General features: G+C 34.5%; 1 protein-coding gene and 1 pseudogene across 1 annotated transcript; one reads left to right on the top strand and one right to left on the bottom strand.

The window, feature by feature from the left end:
• Positions 1–4,226: 4,226 nt before the first annotated feature.
• Positions 4,227–17,277, top strand: LOC120170200 (annotated as a pseudogene).
• Positions 17,278–18,693: 1,416 nt separating this feature from the next.
• Positions 18,694–19,509, bottom strand: LOC120170199. The gene has a single exon (XM_039178181.1). It carries the CDS (start codon positions 19,507–19,509, stop codon positions 18,694–18,696), a length of 816 nt encoding a protein of 271 aa, XP_039034112.1.
• Between the last annotated feature and the right edge of the window lie 213 nt (positions 19,510–19,722).

Genomic DNA, 19,722 nt, shown 5'->3' with positions numbered 1-19,722 from the left:
AGCCTTCAGGATCCCCTGCTGCGCCAACAGATCCTTCACCCTCGTTTGCCATAATCCGAAGTTACTCTGACCATCGAATTTCGCAACTTCGAATTTTGTTCCTGACATCTGATACCAATTGTTGATGAATCGGGCAAAGATAACGAAAGAACACAAGAATTTTAACGAGGTATATTTATGATTCATACCTATCAGATCTCCAACGGCTCCAAATGACTATAATTGATCGAGATTGTATAAATTGAAGGTCAAAGCATCCCAAGGTCAACCAAAATCATATTGAACAAATATACCAACATCAAAGAAGTCCTTTTTGCTTAGATTCTTAATCTTTTCATTATAACACACTTGTCAGCTTTATTGTTTAATTTTGCTCAAGTCTGATTTGGGTGAGAGCTTATTATTTGCGAACATATTTGTCTTGTGAGGTTTTTTTTTGTTTGCTAGATTTGTAACAACTCTTTAGGAGAGTGTATATTTAAGGTTTTGGGGTATACACCTTAAAGTGTTTGTAAGGTTACACATTTTCCTTAAAGGAAAGCAAATTTAGTGGATTTAAGAAATATTTAGTGAGGAAGCTAAGGTAGTGAATATAGACTTGGTTGAGAAGTCGAACCACTCTAAATCGTTGTGTAATTTTTTTTTTCGATTGCTTCCACCAAGCCAATTCACCCTCGTCTTGGTGTATTTTGGTTGATCGATAAAGTTAACAATTGGTATCAGAGCTTGACTCATTCAAAGGTCTAACAACCTCTTGAGACGATCCTTGAAAAGTTCTTGCAATTTTTACATCAACCTTAAAATATGGATTCAACCTCTGACTCCTACTATATTGAAGACCCTCAACCGGTTAATAAGCCACCTTATTTCAATGGTGTAAATTATGTCTATTTGAAGAATAGGATGATGCTCTTTATTCAGCCAACGATCTAGGAGCTTGGAACTCTATTAGGCCCGGATGAATATAGAAGAGTCTCCTCTTGTTTAAATTCCAAGGAGATATGGGACAAGCTCCAAGTCACTTATGAAGGAACTGATGAAGTGAGGGAAACCAAAATTGGTCTTCTCAACCATAACTATGAGAATTTCAAGATGAAACCGAATAAAGACATCAAAGCTATGACGAATACATTTTTCATTATTGTTAACGATCTCAAGGGATTTGGAGAATCCATCCCCTAATGAGAAACTTGTAATGAAGATGATTTACACTCTTCCAAATTCTTGGCAATCGAAGAAGACGACGATTATCGAAGCTAAGAACCTAAAGTCTCTCACTCTTGATGAGCTTATTGGTTCTCTTCTCACTCATGAGTTGATGGTAAAGGAGGAAGAACAAGAAGAAGAATATGAAGGAAAGAAGAACAAGAATGAGGAGGTAGGCATTGTTTTTAAGTCCACCAATGAAGATGAAGAAAACTCTAGTGAAGAGTTGGATGAAGATGAAGAGATAACCAAGCTTTTCATGAAATTCAAGAAATTTATGTCTTCAAAAAGAAAAAAAAAGATCTCATCATATGATACAATTGCTAAAGATCGGGCATATGAAATATGATTGTCCCCATTTGAAGAAAAAGTGATCAAGCAAGCCAAAGAAGAAGGCTTTTGTTGCTACTTGGAGTGATGAGGACATCACTGATGATGAAGTAGTCAACCTTTGCCTCATGGCCATTCAAGAAGATTCAAGGGTAACTTCTCACTCTAGTGAATTAAATTCTTATTCTTTTAATGAGTTACAATTTGCTTATGATGAATTGTATTTGGAATTTGAGACCATGAATTCCAAATATAAGAAATTAATTTCTAAATTCAAAAATGAAAATGATTTTCTTTTAAAAGAAAAATTGAATTTTGAAAATAAAAAATATAAGAAAAGATTTGGAGTTTTCAAAAACCAAAATTGAATATTTTGAAAATGAAAACTTTGATTTAAAAATTAAGCTTGAAAGCTTAATTAAGAAAAATAAGTCATTTTAAACAATTCATCAAAGTCAATAACAGAAAAATGTTCACATTGTCAATATCATGGTCATAATTCAAATACTTATCCTATAAAGAAAAGAAAATCCTATAAAATAAGACAAGTATGGGTTCCCAAGGGAACTAGAAGCATTGAAACTAACAATCATAGACCCAAAGTAATTTGGGGCAAGTAAGTATCTCTTGTAGGTGTGTTGGAGCAATGGTGAACAATATCAAGCTATTTGGAGGCTTTAGACACACTAAGGAAATACACTTGAAGAATGGGAGACTTAACAAATAAAATTTGATTCGAGTGGTAAAATATTTCAATTTCATGCAATTTTGTGCTTCTATGTGATTTTATATGTTAATATACATGATTGAGTGTCCCCACTATAATGCTTAATTGCAATTAGTTAAGGGGATTTATTATTGCACGAATTGCACGTTTATGGCCTAATATTCTTATGTTGATATTTTTGGCCTTAAATTTGCAATATTTGACTTTTGTTGTGAAATCATGTTCTCCATGCTTTATAATGATCATATGTGTTGCTTTTTGAGAATATGATGTTTAAATGTAGAAAAATTGAAAATATGCATTTTTAGGATCTTTAGAGCCATTGTATGATTTTGTGACTTGATTTGGACCTTATTTGTACAAATTATGATCTAAATTGATCAATAATAAAATTTTTGCATAATTTGATATTTATAGTTAACTTTCATGCACATTTAGTATCTTAATAGTCATTAGAATTAATTTTTAATCAATAATATGACTTAGGTTGCATCATATTTGAGTCAAGTGTCATCCAATTTGGTCCTTGGAGTAAAAGCACAATTTTCCAAAAAAATGATCGATCCCTTTGTGTAAAGGATCGATCCCTTGCATACTTCAAAAAAAGGATTGATCCCTTTGCAAAAAGGATCGATCTATTTTTGCTTTGGATTGATCACTTTAGGCCTCTATTTAGGCGCATATCAACCTTTTTATATAATATTTCGAACCAAATCTTCCAAAACACTCTCAAATCAATTTTTCATCAAAATCCTTCAAATTGAATTGATTTCAACCAAGTTTTGTGCATGATTCTTCCCTCATATGTCCTTTCAACGCATCATTCTTTATTTTTTGAAGAATCATCATATTTGAGTAAGAATTTTTCAAAACCCTATCATTTTCAATTTTTTAAATTCAAAAAAAAATTGGGTTGAATTAGGTGGTTAGAGAATTAATTTTCATTGAAAATATTGTTGTTTTGTTGCAGGGAGCATTATTCATTATCAAAAATTTTCAAAAACCCAAACTTTTATCTTTCACCCACAAGGTGTTTGATAAAATTCTCCAATCAAAAACCTCCTCCCAATACCATTCGACCATACCTTATTTTTATCCTCAAATTTGTTTTTTAATTCTTTCAAAAAATATCTTTTAGCATCCTTCAAATATCCACTTTGGTCTAAACTCATTTTTCTTAAAAAAAATCTTTCAAAATGGCAAAACGAAAAACCATGGCACCAAAAGGACAATCCTCAAGCAACCCTCAAGTTGCTTCTTGGATTGGTCAGTGTTTCAAAAATTCCAAAAGCCCGTGAACGATATGACTTATTTTTTTCATATCAGCTGATTAAAGAAACTCGAAAAATTGATTTTCAATTTTAAACAATTTGAGATTTCCTTGTGAGCAAAAATTGAAGGAAATGAAACTTTTTTATTTTCTAAACTTTCATGGTCCAATATATCCCTCTTTGGTTCGAGCTTTTTATTCAAACGCTTGTGTGTCATCCGCTTCTCATGATGACACCTTTTATTAGACCATTGTTTCTCACCTTATGGGTTAAACCATCACAATCACCCCCGACTTTATCGCCTAATCTTTTGATCTTCCTCTTACCGATGATGATAATAAAAAAGGCCCTTTCCAACCAAATATGTGTCTTCGAAATAATAGAGCCATTTTTTCTCCCTTTATTATCGTTTGCTTCATATTATTGTCACCCATTGCATTTATGCTCATGGTATGAAGTTATTTATCGTACGAGATAGCAACTATTGGTGGATGTGTTGCATTAAACAAGGTCACAAGCTCCACCTCGCTAGCATGATCTTTCAAGACATCGTGAGCGTGATCAAATTCAAGGCTTGACCGAACCTTTTATATGTGATCCACCTTAGCCATTTATTTGAGCTTCTTGATGTTAACACTTCTTATGAGCCCGACACTTTCCCTTTCGATGAGAGGACCATTGGCATCGGCACTATGGCAAAGATCGACTACATTGACAAGCTCAAGGGATGCATACGTTGGATTCGTAATTTCCATGAAGAGCATGAGGATGACGATGATCATGATGGAGATGATATGGATGATGCTCATGATAATGATAATGAACATGAGCACGAGAGAGAAGCTCATGTAGACCCAACACCTCCTGTGACTTTCTTTCCAGATTTTGAGGAGATGATGCTTCATCCTGTTGGATCTCTCCGAGAACACGTTGATGCATGTTTTGATGAGCTTGTGACTTGTCAGGATGCTATAGAGGCTCGTATGATAAAGGAGGTTTTAGCGATTTAACATCAGCTTGACAGATTTTCTTTCCCTCCTTCTTTATCATCATAAATAGTCCATATCATTTCATACATAAGAATTTGATATATTTATGTTGTTTGGACCTTTGATGCTTTATTTGGTACTTGGTACTTGAATGTTTTTATTTGGTTATTTGAAACAATCGATTTTTCCTTCTTATTTTTCTTTTCACTCGAACAAAGTATTTTTTCTTTTGTTTTTTTTTCTATTCGAAACACTGAACAATGTACATTTTTTTTACAAAATTGTTTTTTTTCTTCATTTCCTTTCATATTTTTCTCTTTTTTTTCATGGGACAAGAATGATACAAAATCTCAAGTCTCGACAAGGGTGTGAAAAGAGATGAGAAATTAAAATAAAGGATTCGGGTTTAATTATGAGGTGTAAAACAAAGAAAATGATAAAGACTCAAAAAGTGGTTCACCAGTGGATATAAATGGGTAGGCTTTTTGGAAAAAATGGGTTTAATCTTATGTGTCCCTATCACATTAAAACATTATGCCCATCATGTAGTCTCGATATTCATTGAGATTACAAGTTCTAGAATATCATAACTAGTCTGGTACACTCAAGTCAAACAATGAGCAAGAAAGAAAATGTATGCTCGATAGGCTTGAATCTCACAAGAAAAGGCTTATATGTAATGAGTCAAGTTCATCTCCATGAACAAATGCATGAAATATCAATATTTAGTTGAAAATCACCAGCATACAAATCACCATCATGCAAATTAAATTAAATCAAAACATGGTCACAATCTAAAAAGAAACAAGAGTATAAAGTAAATTTCAAGAATGACAACTAAAGATTCCAACACATCAATATCAGAACTACTCAATTCCAAACAATCAAATAAGCAAGTAAATAATTTGATAGCAAATTCTACCCCCTCACTTAAAACATATTGTCCCAATATGAATATTAAAGCACAAGAGAGGGAACAAAATTACTACCCTGGTTTATTGGTGGTGCAAGGAAAACGTGAACGAGTGATAATAACCTACGTAAGGAAAGCGGCGTTCGGCGGTGTGGTGATGGGTTAGAGTGAATCGGCCGATTAAGCAAAAAGAAATTATATGGCAAGAAAGAGGTGGTGTTGTGCGCCTGGGTAAAAAATGTATGGGGGTTTGGCTTTTTGTTGATTCACGTGAGTAAAGAACAAAAAGGGGGAAATGTATTTGAAAATGAGTGATAGATGGGTCCATGGGAAGTTTAAAAGGAATAAGATTGGTGTAAGGCGGGACCCACCAAAAAAATAGGCCCCAAAATTTTAAGTTGGGGCAGAATAGAATAAAATTGGTTGTGGGAGTTTCTATCGTGCGCTATGTGGGGGGTTTTGCTAACCTGCACCGCTTATTATTGAATTATGGTGCTGCCTCCACACGTTAAACATTGCTCCAAGGTTGTGTATTCGATTGAATTTTAAATATGTTCAAAGAAAAATAAAATAAAATTAAGCATCTGATAAAATAAAATAAAATGGAATGAAATAAAGTATTTTAAAAAATAATAAAATGAAAATGAAATAAAATGGGTTGCCTCCTATCAAGCACCTTTGTTTAACGACGTTAGTTCGATGACCCTTTTTTCAGTATTTGGGTTCCTTTAACTCGATTTCTTTAATTAGACCAACCAAAGCATTTTCATAATACAGCTTCAACCATTGACCATTAACTTTAAATCGAACTCCTGAGTTAGCTTCAACTTCAACAGAACCATGAGGGAATACTTACGTCACTTATAAATGGTCTGAACCATTTTGATATGAGTTTTCCTATAAAAAGTTTAAATTTAAAGTTTAATAGTAAAACCTTTTGACCGATAGAAAAAGTTTTAAAAGAAATTCTACTATCGTTGAATTCTTTTGTTTTTCTTTAAATATCCGAGTACTATCAAAGGCGTTTCTCCAGATTTCCTCAAGTTATTGAACATGTAATTTATGAGTCTCACCAATCGCGTCCATATCTATATTACACTGTTTAACTACCTAATATGCATTGTACTCCAATTCAACCAACAAGTGACACAGCTTACCGAAAACTAGTTGGTATGGAGAGATACCAATGGGACCTTTATAAGTGGTTCGGTATACCCACAGTGCATTGGTTAATTTTAGACTTCAATCCTTACGGTATGTTTTAACAATTTTTTTAAGAATTGTTTTTATTTCTCGATTCGATACTTCTGGCTTTCCATTTGTTTGTGGATAGTAAGTGGTAGTAATTCTTTGAGTTATTCCAAATTTTCTTCATCAACTATTCAATTATTGGGTTAATGAAGTAAGTTCCTCTATCGCTTATTATAGCCAGTGGCATGCCAAACCTGGAAAAAATAGATTTTTTTCAAAAAAAAAGTAATTGTAGCTTTAGCATCATTATTATGGGTAGCTTTAGCTTCCACCCATTTGGAAACATAATCAACAACCAAAATTATATAAGTATTTCCATATGAAGAAACAAAAGGACCTATGTAATCGATTCCCCAAACATAAAAAAATCTCATAAATTTGTATCGGATTAAGCGACATCTCATTTCTACGGCTTAAATTACTTGTACATTGACATCTTTCACAAGTTTTACAAAATAGATAAGACTCTCAAAAGATGTTAGGCCAAAAGAAACCACATTCAAGAATTTTATGAGTTGTACATTTTGGCCCAAAATGACCACCACAAGAGTAAGAGTGACAAAATTGTAAAATTGAATGTACCTCATTTTCGGCAACACATCGTCGAATTACCTAACCCGAGCAGTGCTTCAATAAATAAGTATTATCCCAAATATAATATCGGGATTCTCATTTAATTCTATTGATTTCAGTTCTCGACAAATCTAATGTTAACTTACCTGTGGCCAAATAATTAACCATATTCGTGAACCATGGAGTTATGCTTTGTGCCACCATTAGATTTTCTTCAGGAAATTCTTCTCGAAGTTGTGGATCAGTTATGGAAAGGGGAATTCGACTCAACTGATCCGCTACCAGAATTTCTCACCCATTCTTTTCCTTGATTTCTAAGTTAAACTCTTGTAAAAAACAGGATCAATCGGATAAGTCTCAATTTTGCCTCTTTTTTGCTCATCAAATATCTTAAAGTTGCAAGATCAGAATAAACAATAATTTTAGTGCCAACCAAATATGGTCTAAACTTTTTAAAGAAAAAATTATAGTAAATAATTCTTTTCCGTTGTGGAATAATTTCTCTGAGCCGAGTCTAAAGTTCTGGATGCATAGACAAGGACATGTGGCTTTTTGGGTATTTTTTGGCTGAGAACGACTCCAACGCTAGTATCCAATGTGTCACACATAAGTTCAAAGGGGTAACTCCAATATGGTGGCTGAACAATTGGGGATGAAATAAGCTTTTCATTTAATGAATCGAAAGACTCCCTATATTTTGAGTCAAAATCAAAGTCTTGATCCTTTTAGAGAAGATTTCATAAAGGTTGTGCTATCTTTGAAAAGTCTTTAATAAACTTATAGAAAAATCCTACATGGCCAAGAAAATAATGATTATCCCTTGCAGTTGTGAGGTAAGGAACTGAGTGTATAATATATGTTTTAGTTTTATCAACCGCAATCTCTTTTGAGGAAACAATATGACCTAAAATTAACCCTTTATCAACCATAAAATGGTATTTTTCATAGTTTAAAACAAGGTTATATTCTAAGCATCTTTTAAGTACATTATTTAAATTATCAAGACTTTCACTAAAAGAATTACCATAAACTATGAAGTCATCCATAAAGACTTCGATGCCATTCTCCACATAGTCGGAAAATATACTCAACATGCATATTTGGAAAGTGGTCGATACATTACAAAGACCAAAGGGAATTCGTGTATATGCAAATATACCGAAGGGACAAGTAAAAGTCATTTTTTACTGATCTTCTAGCGCTACTGAGATTTGGAAAAAACCTGAAAAACCATCAAGGAAAAAGTAATGAGTTTTTCAATCTAATCTTTCAATCATTTGGTCTATAAAGGGAAGAGAAAAATGATCTTTTCGAGTAAGAGAGTTCAACCTCCTATAATCAATGCAGACTCGACATCCATTTTTAACTCTTATTGGCACTAATTCCCCTTCTTGATTTTCGACCACTGTGACTCCCATTTCTTGGGAACCACATGAATCAGACTTACCCAATTACTATCCGATATCAGATAGATTACGTCAGCATGGAGGAACTTTTAAATTTCCTTCTTTACTACTTCCATCATTGGTGGATTTAATCGGCGTTGTCTTTCTCGTGATGGCTTTGCTTCTTCTTCAATTTTGATCTTGTGCATACAAGTTGAGGGACTTAATCCTTCAATGTCGGCAATGGTACATCCTATGGCTTTTTTGTGCGTACGCAACATCGTTACCAAAGTTTCCTCTTCTTCTTCAGATAATTTATTTGAGATGATCACTGGTAAGGTTCCATTTTTCGCATAAAAAGGAATATTTCAAGTGTTCCAGTCACTGCTTTAATTCTACCTCAGGTGCCTGCAAAACAGAAGGTAAAATTTTAGTTTTAGAGGAAGGTAAAAAAATCAGAATTGATTAAAAAATATTTTCAAACTCGTTTTTTCCTCATTGTGGCATAGTTCAAGATTCATGGAAAGATTATATTCAATATATTCATCAATTAAAGGGTCTAAAATATCAACAAAATTAATTCTTTCAACTCGATCCGGGTATTTCATTGCTTTGTAAACATCAAATTCAACGATCTCACCATCAAATTCCATTGTTAGTATATCACTTCTAATATCGATCTTTGTATGTGCAGTGCTTAGGAAGGGTCGACCTAAAAGTACTTCGGAATAAGTATCCGACCTATCATGTTCCATATCAATGACATAGAAATCTGCAGGAAAAAATAATACATTGACCTTCACTAAGACATTTTCCATCACTCCCACAGGATAGATCATGGATCGATCAACCAATTGTATGGTTACTCCCGTTTCCTTCAAAGGCTCGTTAGTAATCATTTTATAAATAGAAAAATGACATAATGTTGATTGAAGCTCCTAAGTCACATATTTTCCCGTTTAATTTTAAAATTACCTATTTTACAAGGTATGTCAAACATACCTTGGTCCTTCGTCTTTGGTGGGAACTTTTGTTGAAAAATTACGGAAACATGTTCTCCCAAATTTACCTTTTGGTGCCCCATTAATTTCCACTTTGTAGTGCAAAGCTCCTTTAAAAATCAAGCATACCTCGGTACTTGTCGAATTACTTCAATAAGAGATATGTTAACTTGAATTTTTTGGAACACCTTTAAGATCTCCCTTTCTTAAGCTCTTTTATCACGATTTATCAATCTTGATGGGAAGGGTGGTGCGATTTCATGAGAAGAAGAAGGAGGAAGTGATACAGATGTACTTTATATTCATGGAGGTGGTGTTTCTTCTTTTTCTTCAAAATGTGTGACTTTTTCTTCTGGAACTTCGGGTGAGATGACTGTTCCACTTCGGAGTGTGATGGCACTAACATTCTCTCTCAGATTTAACTTTGTTTGAGAAGGTAGTCTTCCTTGTGTTCCAATTTCCCCACAGTTTGAGCCACTCAGCTCACTTGTTTATCCAACTCTTGAAAATGTGTTTCAGTTCAGCTTTGGAATTTTTGCTCAGATGCAACCAGCTTTTCCTGGGATGTAACCAGCTTTTCTTGTGAAATTGCTAAATTTTCTATGATTTCCTCCAATGATGGCTTTTGTGTTTTTTGTTGATGAGGAGGTCTTGGTTGATAAGCTGGCCTTTGATTCAGCGCATAGCTGAAATTTGGGTGGTCTCGCTATCCCGTATTATAAGTATTACTATATGGGTTGTATGGTCTCTGTGGAGGACCTGGAAAGTTTCCTACGACATTGATTTCTATATTGCCTCCTTCTTGTATCATTGGGTAACAGTCTTTCGGATGGCCCAGCTTCGTGCATATCCCACATGCTATTGTTACCCCAATTTTCATGCAATAAGTGAATTAACTACTTTTGTTAATTTATCTAATTTATTTTCAATGGAAAAAGGCACTTATCTCTTGAACCCATCGGCTGGGTTCACTTGAAAACTGTTGAGAGTTGGCGGCCATGGTTGAAATCAACTCTATCGATGTTGTTGGGGTAATGTTGACTAATGCTCCTCCGCTAGCGGAATCTACCATTTTCATTTCCATAGGTAAAAGACCTTCATAAAAGTATTGAAGTAACGTTTGCTCACTTAATCCGTGTTGCGAACAACTTACGTAAAGCTTTTTAAATCGTTCCCAATAGTCATAAAGAGTTTTTTCGCTCTTTTGCTGAGTGGAGAGAATGATCCTTTGTAACTTGATTGCTTTAACCACTGGGAATAACCTGTCAAGAAAAGGGGTAATGTTGACTAATGCTCTCCGCTAGCGGAATCTACCATTTTCATTTCCATAGGTAAAAGACTTCATAAAAGTATTGAAGTAACGTTTGCTCACTTAATCGTGTGCGAACAACTTACGTAAAGCTTTTTAAATCGTTCCCAATAGTCATAAAGAGTTTTTTCGCTCTTTTGCTGAGTGGAGAGAATGATCCTTTGTAACTTGATTGCTTTAACCACTGGGAATAACCTGTCAAGAAAAATTCGACTCATGCCAGCTTATGAATTAACTGAATTTGGAGGTAAATAAAATAACCAATCTTTAGCCAAGCCGACTAAAGAGAAAGGGAAATCTCTTAATTTAATTTCATCTTCGGTAACTCCCTGTGGTTTCATGCTAGTGCAAACCATGTGGAATTCCAATAAGTGTTTGTGCAAATTTTCATTGGGAAGACCGTGGAAAGTGGGAAGAAGATGAATAAGCCTCGTAACTGAAATGGAGTCCCGACTTTAGGAAAAGTGATGCATAATGGCGTCTGAGTGACAAGAGCTGTGGCTAGCTCTCATATCATTTGTTCTTCTTCTACTACCATCAGGATTTGATCTTCGTTATATGCGTCTGTTTCAGAGTCTGTCTAGGGATTTGATTTCGTTTTTGAAATCTACTATTGTTCTTCTTGTCTTTTTCTTTTTTCTCAAAGCGTTTGTACATGGATACTTTGAACTCGTGCTTCGATCTTCGGGTCAAGATCTACTAATTCTCCCAGGTTTCTTCTGGTCATATATCAAAAATGAAGAAAAAATAAATCAGTACTTGCCGCTAGTCCCTGGTAACGACATCAATTTAACACGAGTCGTTTTCGTGTCAAAATAATTCCTTAATCCAAAAAGAAATATAAAGAAAATATAGCAAGTGGAAAGTAAGGGTCGATCCCACAGAGACTCTACAGTTTCTGATTCAGTTATCTTCTTGTTTTTGAACAGTAGAGTTTGGATATGGATGAAATTTAAGGTTAAAAATATAAAACATAAAAATAAAAGATGATATAATAATAATATAAATAAGGGGTTTTGAGTTGATTAAAACTGTTTGAAGATAAGATAAAGACAAAGTAGAAAAAAATAATAATTGGAGTTTTGAAAAGAAAACTTATTGTAAAAGGTAGCCTCATGCTTTCAACTTTGACTCAGTTTCCTCGGATCCTCGAAATAGATCTATACTTCAGGATTCATGCTAGTCACTTGTCTACAATGACAAATCCTGGTGACTATGTTTTGTATACCGAATACCCAAGTGCAATCTTTAATATCGGTTTGTGAATTGATCTAAGCAACAACAACGTTGTAGATATAAAAACATTGAGGCTCGAAAAGTTGTCGACTCAGATTATGTTGTTTCAATAATAACTGGTTTCGATCTCAGTTTCCTCTTAGCAAACAATTTTGCTAAGTGTGTTCCCAGAAAGTCGAATGTGCTTCAATAAGCTAATCCTTCCTCCCACATTAACCATAACAACATCCAGACCAACGTTGACATTTTGGTTTTGAAAATTGTTTTGATTTGAAAATAAGCCCAGAAAACTGAAAGAGAAATCTGAAGCGATTTAAGTACCTTACAATTCTCACATTTGGAATTGAGCTATCGCTTTAGCCTTCGGCTTAAAAGAAAATTAGCTAAGCATGACCAAAGTCATACTTAGCATTTTTGAAAATAAAAATAAAACAAAGAACTTTGAAAAAAAGAATACCTTTTATTAAAAACTATAGAAAGAAGAATAATGATTTATGAATGTGTTTCTAGGCTTACCCTGATATGGTATTTATAGCCTTTAAAATCCTAAAATAAGGAAAATATAATTCTTAAAATAAAGAGATAAATCCTAATGAAAAATACTTAAAACTATTTAAACTAAATTACTAAAAACAAAGATAAGATAAAATATAACATAATATAATATTTAAACTAATATCCTAAAAACATGAGTTTAACTCAAATTCGAATTGCAGAATCATGCGGCTGATCCATTCGTCCTTCTAGAAGCGCTGACTGTACTTTGTAGAAGGTGTTGACTCATCACCTTGTCAGATGCGTCATGCCCGGAGTCATGCCCACTAATCCAGCCTTGATTTCGAAAATAAAAAATTGCATAATTCTGTCCTTTTAGTGCAATTTTCAGAATCTATTGTCATGCACCAAAAATGAATTAAAACGAACAAATCAACCACAAAAACTAACAATTAAGGAGCAATTTAAAGTCGAAATAATAACTAAATAAATCACATATCATAATCCCACCTAGTCACTACTGTAGAGACAAGCAATTTCACAAAACAATATATAGAAGATCTTCCCAAGATGTTTGGACCTTTGAAAGCCACTAGTGTATCCAAACCCTCTTCAACCAACATGTAAAGGTAAATGATTTTGAAACTTCTGATCACATGACTGGAAATAAATGTCTATTTCAAAGACTTGATCCTACTTCATCTCATACTTTTATAAGAACAACAGATGACTTAATCTCCCTAACTAAAAATTAAAACAGAAAAATCGGTAAAAGACGATTGGAGAGATAAATGACGATGGACTTACACACGGAGACTGGGGACGAACGAGAACTGATTATCGTGGTCGGTATGGTTGAGACAGGCGACACAAACGATAACGATTTTTGTTCGCGACGGTCGATTGCTAGGTTACGACGATCTTGGTGACGTTTGGTGATGAACAAGACCGATTTTCCTCTTGATATAACTCCCCAGCAACAGTGAATATTGTAGAAAACTATTTTCGCCGAGACACAGTGGCATCGACAACCGATGATGGTGTTTGATGGGTTAATATGTCATGAACCCTAAACTTATATAAGTTAAAAAATTTAATTATAAACCAATTAAACTTCTTAAATTAATTATTATTTTTTAAAAAAATCATAATTTAATTATAATTATATTAGAATTAAAATTAAATTTTAAAAAATGATTCATTTTAGATAAACTATTATACTTTTTTTTTCATTAATTGAGGGTGTTTACAAGTGATAATATATGTTCTAAAGACTCTTAGTTATTTGGCAATAAACGTTTAATTATCCTACAATTTCTAATGTTCGAACCTGAAACTTCTACAAATAATAATAATTTTTTAAATACTGTTTGTGATAAATTATTATACTTTTTAATATTTACTTAATAATAATAAGTTATTTACTGATATATTTGAGTGTATCGCCTTAATAGTATATTTTATTGTGCTGCTGCAAAATTTTCCATATATTTAAATGTAATTGGATTCTAGTTTATTAGCCAAAATTGAGTCCATAAATGCACTGGATTCCTGTAAAAGAATAAAGATGTAATAATAAGAAATTTATCAGAAATGTAATAACAAGAAATAAAGAAGTGGACTTTACTTAAAAGGAAGGGTAAATTGTAAGTTTAGTATTTTAACTATCGCTTTTATTTCACTTTGGTCACTAATTATTTTTTCTCAAAATCATACCTAACGTTAGGTTTTGATATCATTTTGGTTATCTACCTTTACGAAATTAACAGAACTACTAGAGTGATGTTTTTTTTTTTCAATGATGACGTGGTATTACCTTATGGTGATACATCAGAAAAATCGTTAATTTTTAAGAGTATGTGACAAAAATAAAACCAAAACTAAACGTTAGGTATAAGTTTAAAAAAAAATATTTTGATGACCAAAACAAAAATAAAGTGATAGTTACATTACTAAACATGTAGTTTACTCAAAAAGAATAAAGATGTAATAATGAGAAGTGGACTTTGCTTTAAAAAGAATAAAGCAAGAGAATGTTTGCCTAATTACTAAATTATTCCTCTCTCGCTTCTCTCTGTGCTCACTCCGCTTATCTGCTAAAGTTCTCCACTTTCTCTAGTAAGTATCTCTCATTCATCTCTCATTCATCTCTCATTCTTTCTCACCAGTTTCTGGCTTCTTAAATTTCCCGAGAAACAAACAGCTAGGGTTCAAGATTTCGTCCCTATTTACTGTGCTGTTCATTACTCTTTTGAGTTTTTTGTTTATGGCTTCAAACATTTAGGCATAATAAGAAATGGGTTTTGTATTTTGGCTTCAATCTGTACATATTTCGCCATTTTAGTCTCTGTTTTGAGTTTGATTCACTCATGGAACTCGAACCGGATTTCCCTGATTTTCAACCCCGGGCATCCTCGAAATTACCTGCACTGCCACTCTTGCTTTTGCTAATATTTCTCTCTCTGTTCCTTTAACCCATCTCAGTGTTTTGATCTTGACCCTGACGACAAAGCCTCACACTGTTATTGTTTAGGTCATCGGTTCAAACCCTGAACAGAGCTTAGCCACCTGGTTTGGGTCAAACTGCACTGGTTGGACCGGTATTTCTTGCGAAAAGCGGACTGGTCATGTTGTTTCTGTGAACCTGACTAATATGAACTTGTCTGGTAGATTGCACCCTAGTTTGTGTGAACTGTCATTTCTTGAGTATTTGAAATTGTCTGATAATAATTTCAATGGCACAATCCCGACATGTTTTGGTTCATTGGGTAGTCTTAAGATTCTTGATCTTAGTGGCAATAGCTTTGGTGGAGTTGTACCTGATGATATCATGAGACTTGGGCAATTGAGGGAACTTGTGTTGAGTGGAAACCGAGGACTCCGTGGCGTTTTGCCACGGTGGATTGGTAACTTCTCGAGCAATTTGGAGAAACTTGATTTGAGTTCAAATTCGTTTCATGGGAAGGTACCTGACCGGTTATTTCATTTGAAGTCTTTGAGGCATTTGGATCTCGGAGACAATAATTTATCAGGCAATGTTCATGAGTTTTTTCAATCGTTGGAGTATCTTAGTCTTGCTTCGAATAAGTTCTTTGGTACTTTGCCTTGTTTTTCTGCTGCTACAAAGAGTCTTACTGTTCTGTCAATGGCTAATAATTCTCTTGTTGGAGGGATACCTACTTGTATTGGCTCACTGGAAGCATTGGCACATCTTAATCTCTCGTTTAATCACCTGAGTTATGGTTTATCTCCGAGACTTGTGTTTACTGAAAAGTTGCTTGTATTGGATTTGAGTTTCAATGATTTGTCAGGCCCTCTACCGGGGAAAATTGCAGCGGCAACAGAAAAATCAGGCCTTCTTCTTCTGGACCTCTCTCACAGCAAGTTTTCCGGTAGGATCCCATTGAAGATCACTGAGCTGAAGAGCTTGCAAGCATTGTTTCTTTCTCATAATCTCCTCACGGGGGAAATTCCCGCTAGGATTGGAAATTTGACACATCTCCAAGTGATTGATTTGTTGCACAACTCCTTGTCGAGTTTGATTCCATTAGATATTGTTGGGTGCTTTCAGTTACTTGCATTGATACTGAACAACAACAATCTTTCTGGTGAAATTCAACCCGAGCTCGATGCACTGGATAGCTTGAAGATATTGGATGTAAGCCACAACAAGATTTCTGGTGAAATCCCACTGACCTTGGCAGGGTTAAAATCACTAGAGATCGTCGATTTGAGCTCCAACAACTTCTCCGGAACGTTGAATGATGCGATAACCAAATAGTTGAACCTGAAGTATCTTTCCCTAGCTCATAACAAATTCAGTGGGAATCTACCCAGCTGGCTATTCACATTTGAAGCAATCCAGATGATTGATTTCTCCAGGAACAAATTCTCTGGTTTCATACCAGATGGTAACTTTAATATTAGCTTCCACAATAACAATGGAAACAGCGACAGAGGACCTAATGAGCCGTTTACTTCAATCAGAAATGTCGAGATTAAAGTTTCCGCCATGGTCACCGAGACTAATGTATTAAGCTTCAACTTCAAAGTGTCCTCAACGTTTGGAATTGACTTGTCAGATATTTTGTTACGGGGTGAGATTCCAGATGTTCTCTTTGAAGTAGGACTGGAATATCTAAACTTATCTCATAACTATCTCGACGGAGAACTTCCAAGTTTGGAGAAAATGTGAAACTTAAGGGCCTTGGATTTGTCACATAATTCCTTATCTGGCCAAATCCCTGGAAACAACTCAACCCTGAAAGACTTGAAACTCTTGAATTTGTCATATAATGATTTTTCAGGATCAGTTCCTGGTAACCAGGGATACCGGAGATTCCCGGGAGCATTTGCCGAAACCCAGACTTGTGTATGGAGTATCTGCTGAAGGATGTGAAAGAGAAAGTCCCCCTGTAGTGGCTGGAAACACATTTGAAGAAGTAGAAGGACCGATATTGGTTTGGGTGTTCTGTGTAAGTACATTTGTTAGTTTGTATTTCAGTGTTGTGGGTCTGTTTTGTTCGGCTCGAGCTAGGAATTACATCCTGCACACAAAAGTTTAATGCATTCAATAGTCTTTCCACATTGGTTTGGGTGTTCTGTGTAAGTACATTTGTTAGATAACTTGAAGTATTAATATCTCTGTATAATTTCTACTATCTGATCAACATTAAAAAATTAAGAGTTTTAAATTAAAATTTTCAAAAATTTTGAAGGGTTTAGTTTGCATTTTTTCCAAAATAATTAGGGTCTAATTATTTTTTAAAAAATGATGATACTTAATGAAAAAATTTAAATATTATAAGAGGAGTTTAACTAATAATATTAAAGAATTTTAAAGTTTAATATGAATTTTTAAAAATTTGGGGTCATGGCCCCACTAATACAGCTTGTGTTCCGCCTCTATATCTGACGTAAGAGGTTCTAGATCTATAAGCACTCGATCTCTTATAATGAACTCTCAACTCTCGTTGCAATCTTGCGGGTAACCCTTAACGATGCACCCACAACCTTCTTGATACCATAGTTACTATTTCCAATATATCTCAATATTTAGAAGGCAATAAACTCAAGCACATAAAATCGAAGATTTGTTACCGAATAGAAAGAGTAATTGCATTAGTAAATAGATCTAAATTTCATATATGTTCAATAACATTCAAGAACTTAATATAAATGATTCATTGAGTTCATCAAATAAGAAATTAAAATGGAGATAGCTCTCTTGATTTTATCTCGATCAATTCGTTTGGATCTGTCGGAACTGTCTTTCAGGTGGGTCTCAAATTGGGCTTCGATGTGAATAAATAGGTTGGAGCCGTCATCGATCATTTATTTTATAAAAAAAAATTAGTTAATCGGACACCATCTTACATGATCTGCGTTTTACCAGAAATATGTCGGATTCGAGAGTCAACTATAGTCAAGGAATGATTAGCACCCTTATACTACCCTTTCGGTATCAATTAATTTGTCGGTTGTCTTAATAGCGAAAATTAAAATTTAAATCTTAAAAAATTCTATTCAAATTACTTATCTTTGATTGGTTGAAATTTATTTTAAAAAATCGAAAATGTTAGATAATAAATAATAAATAAATGTTAAATAAATCAAAGAGAAAAAATAAAAAATAAATAAAATAAAACAAAATAAAAAAATATTAAATAACTCTCTCGTTGGTACAAGGACCAACGCTGTCACAAACATATCAAAATTTATTTTATTCATGCTTAAACAAACAGAACGGAAATATTTTAAATTATTCATTCTAAAAAATAATAGACTAATTCCCATTAAAAGCATAAAACATACCAAAAGTACCGTGAGAGCGCTCAATTCGGGGACTGTAACCCTGTAAGTGATGAACTATAGGAGCCAAATATGCTATTGTTTTTCCAGAACCCGTTTCTTTCTCGTAGCTGGTCAGAAAGAGTGGAGTGGAGGCCAAGGCTGGAGAAGGAACACGAAGCAAATACCTCCGATTCCTTGGTTTGGGTTTTGGTGTTTAATTTAGTACTCTTCTTTTCTTGCTAGCAGAACCTAGTTCAGCATCAGGCTTTTCATCGTCATCATCTTCAACTGCTCCATTTTCACTTGGTATATGCAAGGCGCGATAAGATGGATCATAAGCTGACATAACATCTGTTATCCGGCGTTGCAATTCGGGGAAGTATGCGAGTGCCAAAATTTCAGGCTGTAGGCAGTAATCTCGGACTATTTCATCGATCGATCTGTTCTTCACATCATACAAAACTGATTTTACGGACAGCTTCTCTTGTATCCCACGGTTCACCAGATTCCCAAGAAGTAATTCAAATGCCGCCTTGGCAAACCGATGATTGTAACGCTCCCCGAAGAGCTTCCGAATCACCGGAAGCTCGGGAAGTTCTGCACATCTTGCAGAAGCGAATATAAGGCTCGAAACTGCTTCATTGATATCATTAGGACAGTCCTTGTGTCTGCGAATATATGATAATTCAACGTAAATAAATTCACAGAAGTGATCCAACAGATCATAGACCGCCATTATATTCTCATCTTTAACAAGCTGCTCAGCCCGATTAAAAGCAGTTTTTTCATAGCCAAGTTTGATGAGCTGAGCAAGATCCTCCCGCAGCTGTTTCACGATCGTCAACCTCTTGTTCTTCAGCAGCTTCCAGTGACACTGAACACGTTTGATAAGCTTTTTACACTTTGAAGCTTTTCCCCAGCCAAAAAGAAAGTCGAAACCTTCTTCAAAAAAACTATTACAAAAAATAAAAACTAAAGCTTGAGTTTCTGGTTCATGGAAGAGGGCATGTCTCCCAGAATGATTGGTCATTTTGGATCTGCCGGAATGAGACGGTGTTTAATAACAGGTGCTGGAGCGTGGAGCAATTATTTGGGTCGACAACTTTAAAAGTGGGTTTCTGGTGTAAATATGCTTGGCCGGAGATTTGTTTGTCGGCCACGGATCTATTTATATGCCCAAATGCTATCTTTCAGGTCTGTAATCCAAAAAGAACCCCTGGTATGAGTTAAATTTGCAGGTGTT

This window comes from Hibiscus syriacus, unplaced genomic scaffold (genome assembly GCF_006381635.1).
Source record: "Hibiscus syriacus cultivar Baekdansim isolate YM2019G1 unplaced genomic scaffold, ASM638163v2 tig00111774_pilon, whole genome shotgun sequence".
Taxonomy (NCBI): domain Eukaryota; kingdom Viridiplantae; phylum Streptophyta; class Magnoliopsida; order Malvales; family Malvaceae; genus Hibiscus; species Hibiscus syriacus.
This window is presented reverse-complemented; position numbering and strand designations above follow the sequence as displayed.

Coding starts and splice junctions, on each gene's coding strand:
- LOC120170199 (XM_039178181.1), bottom strand. CDS start 19,509: ATGACCAATCATTCTGGGAGACATGCCCTCTTCCATGAACCAGAAACT.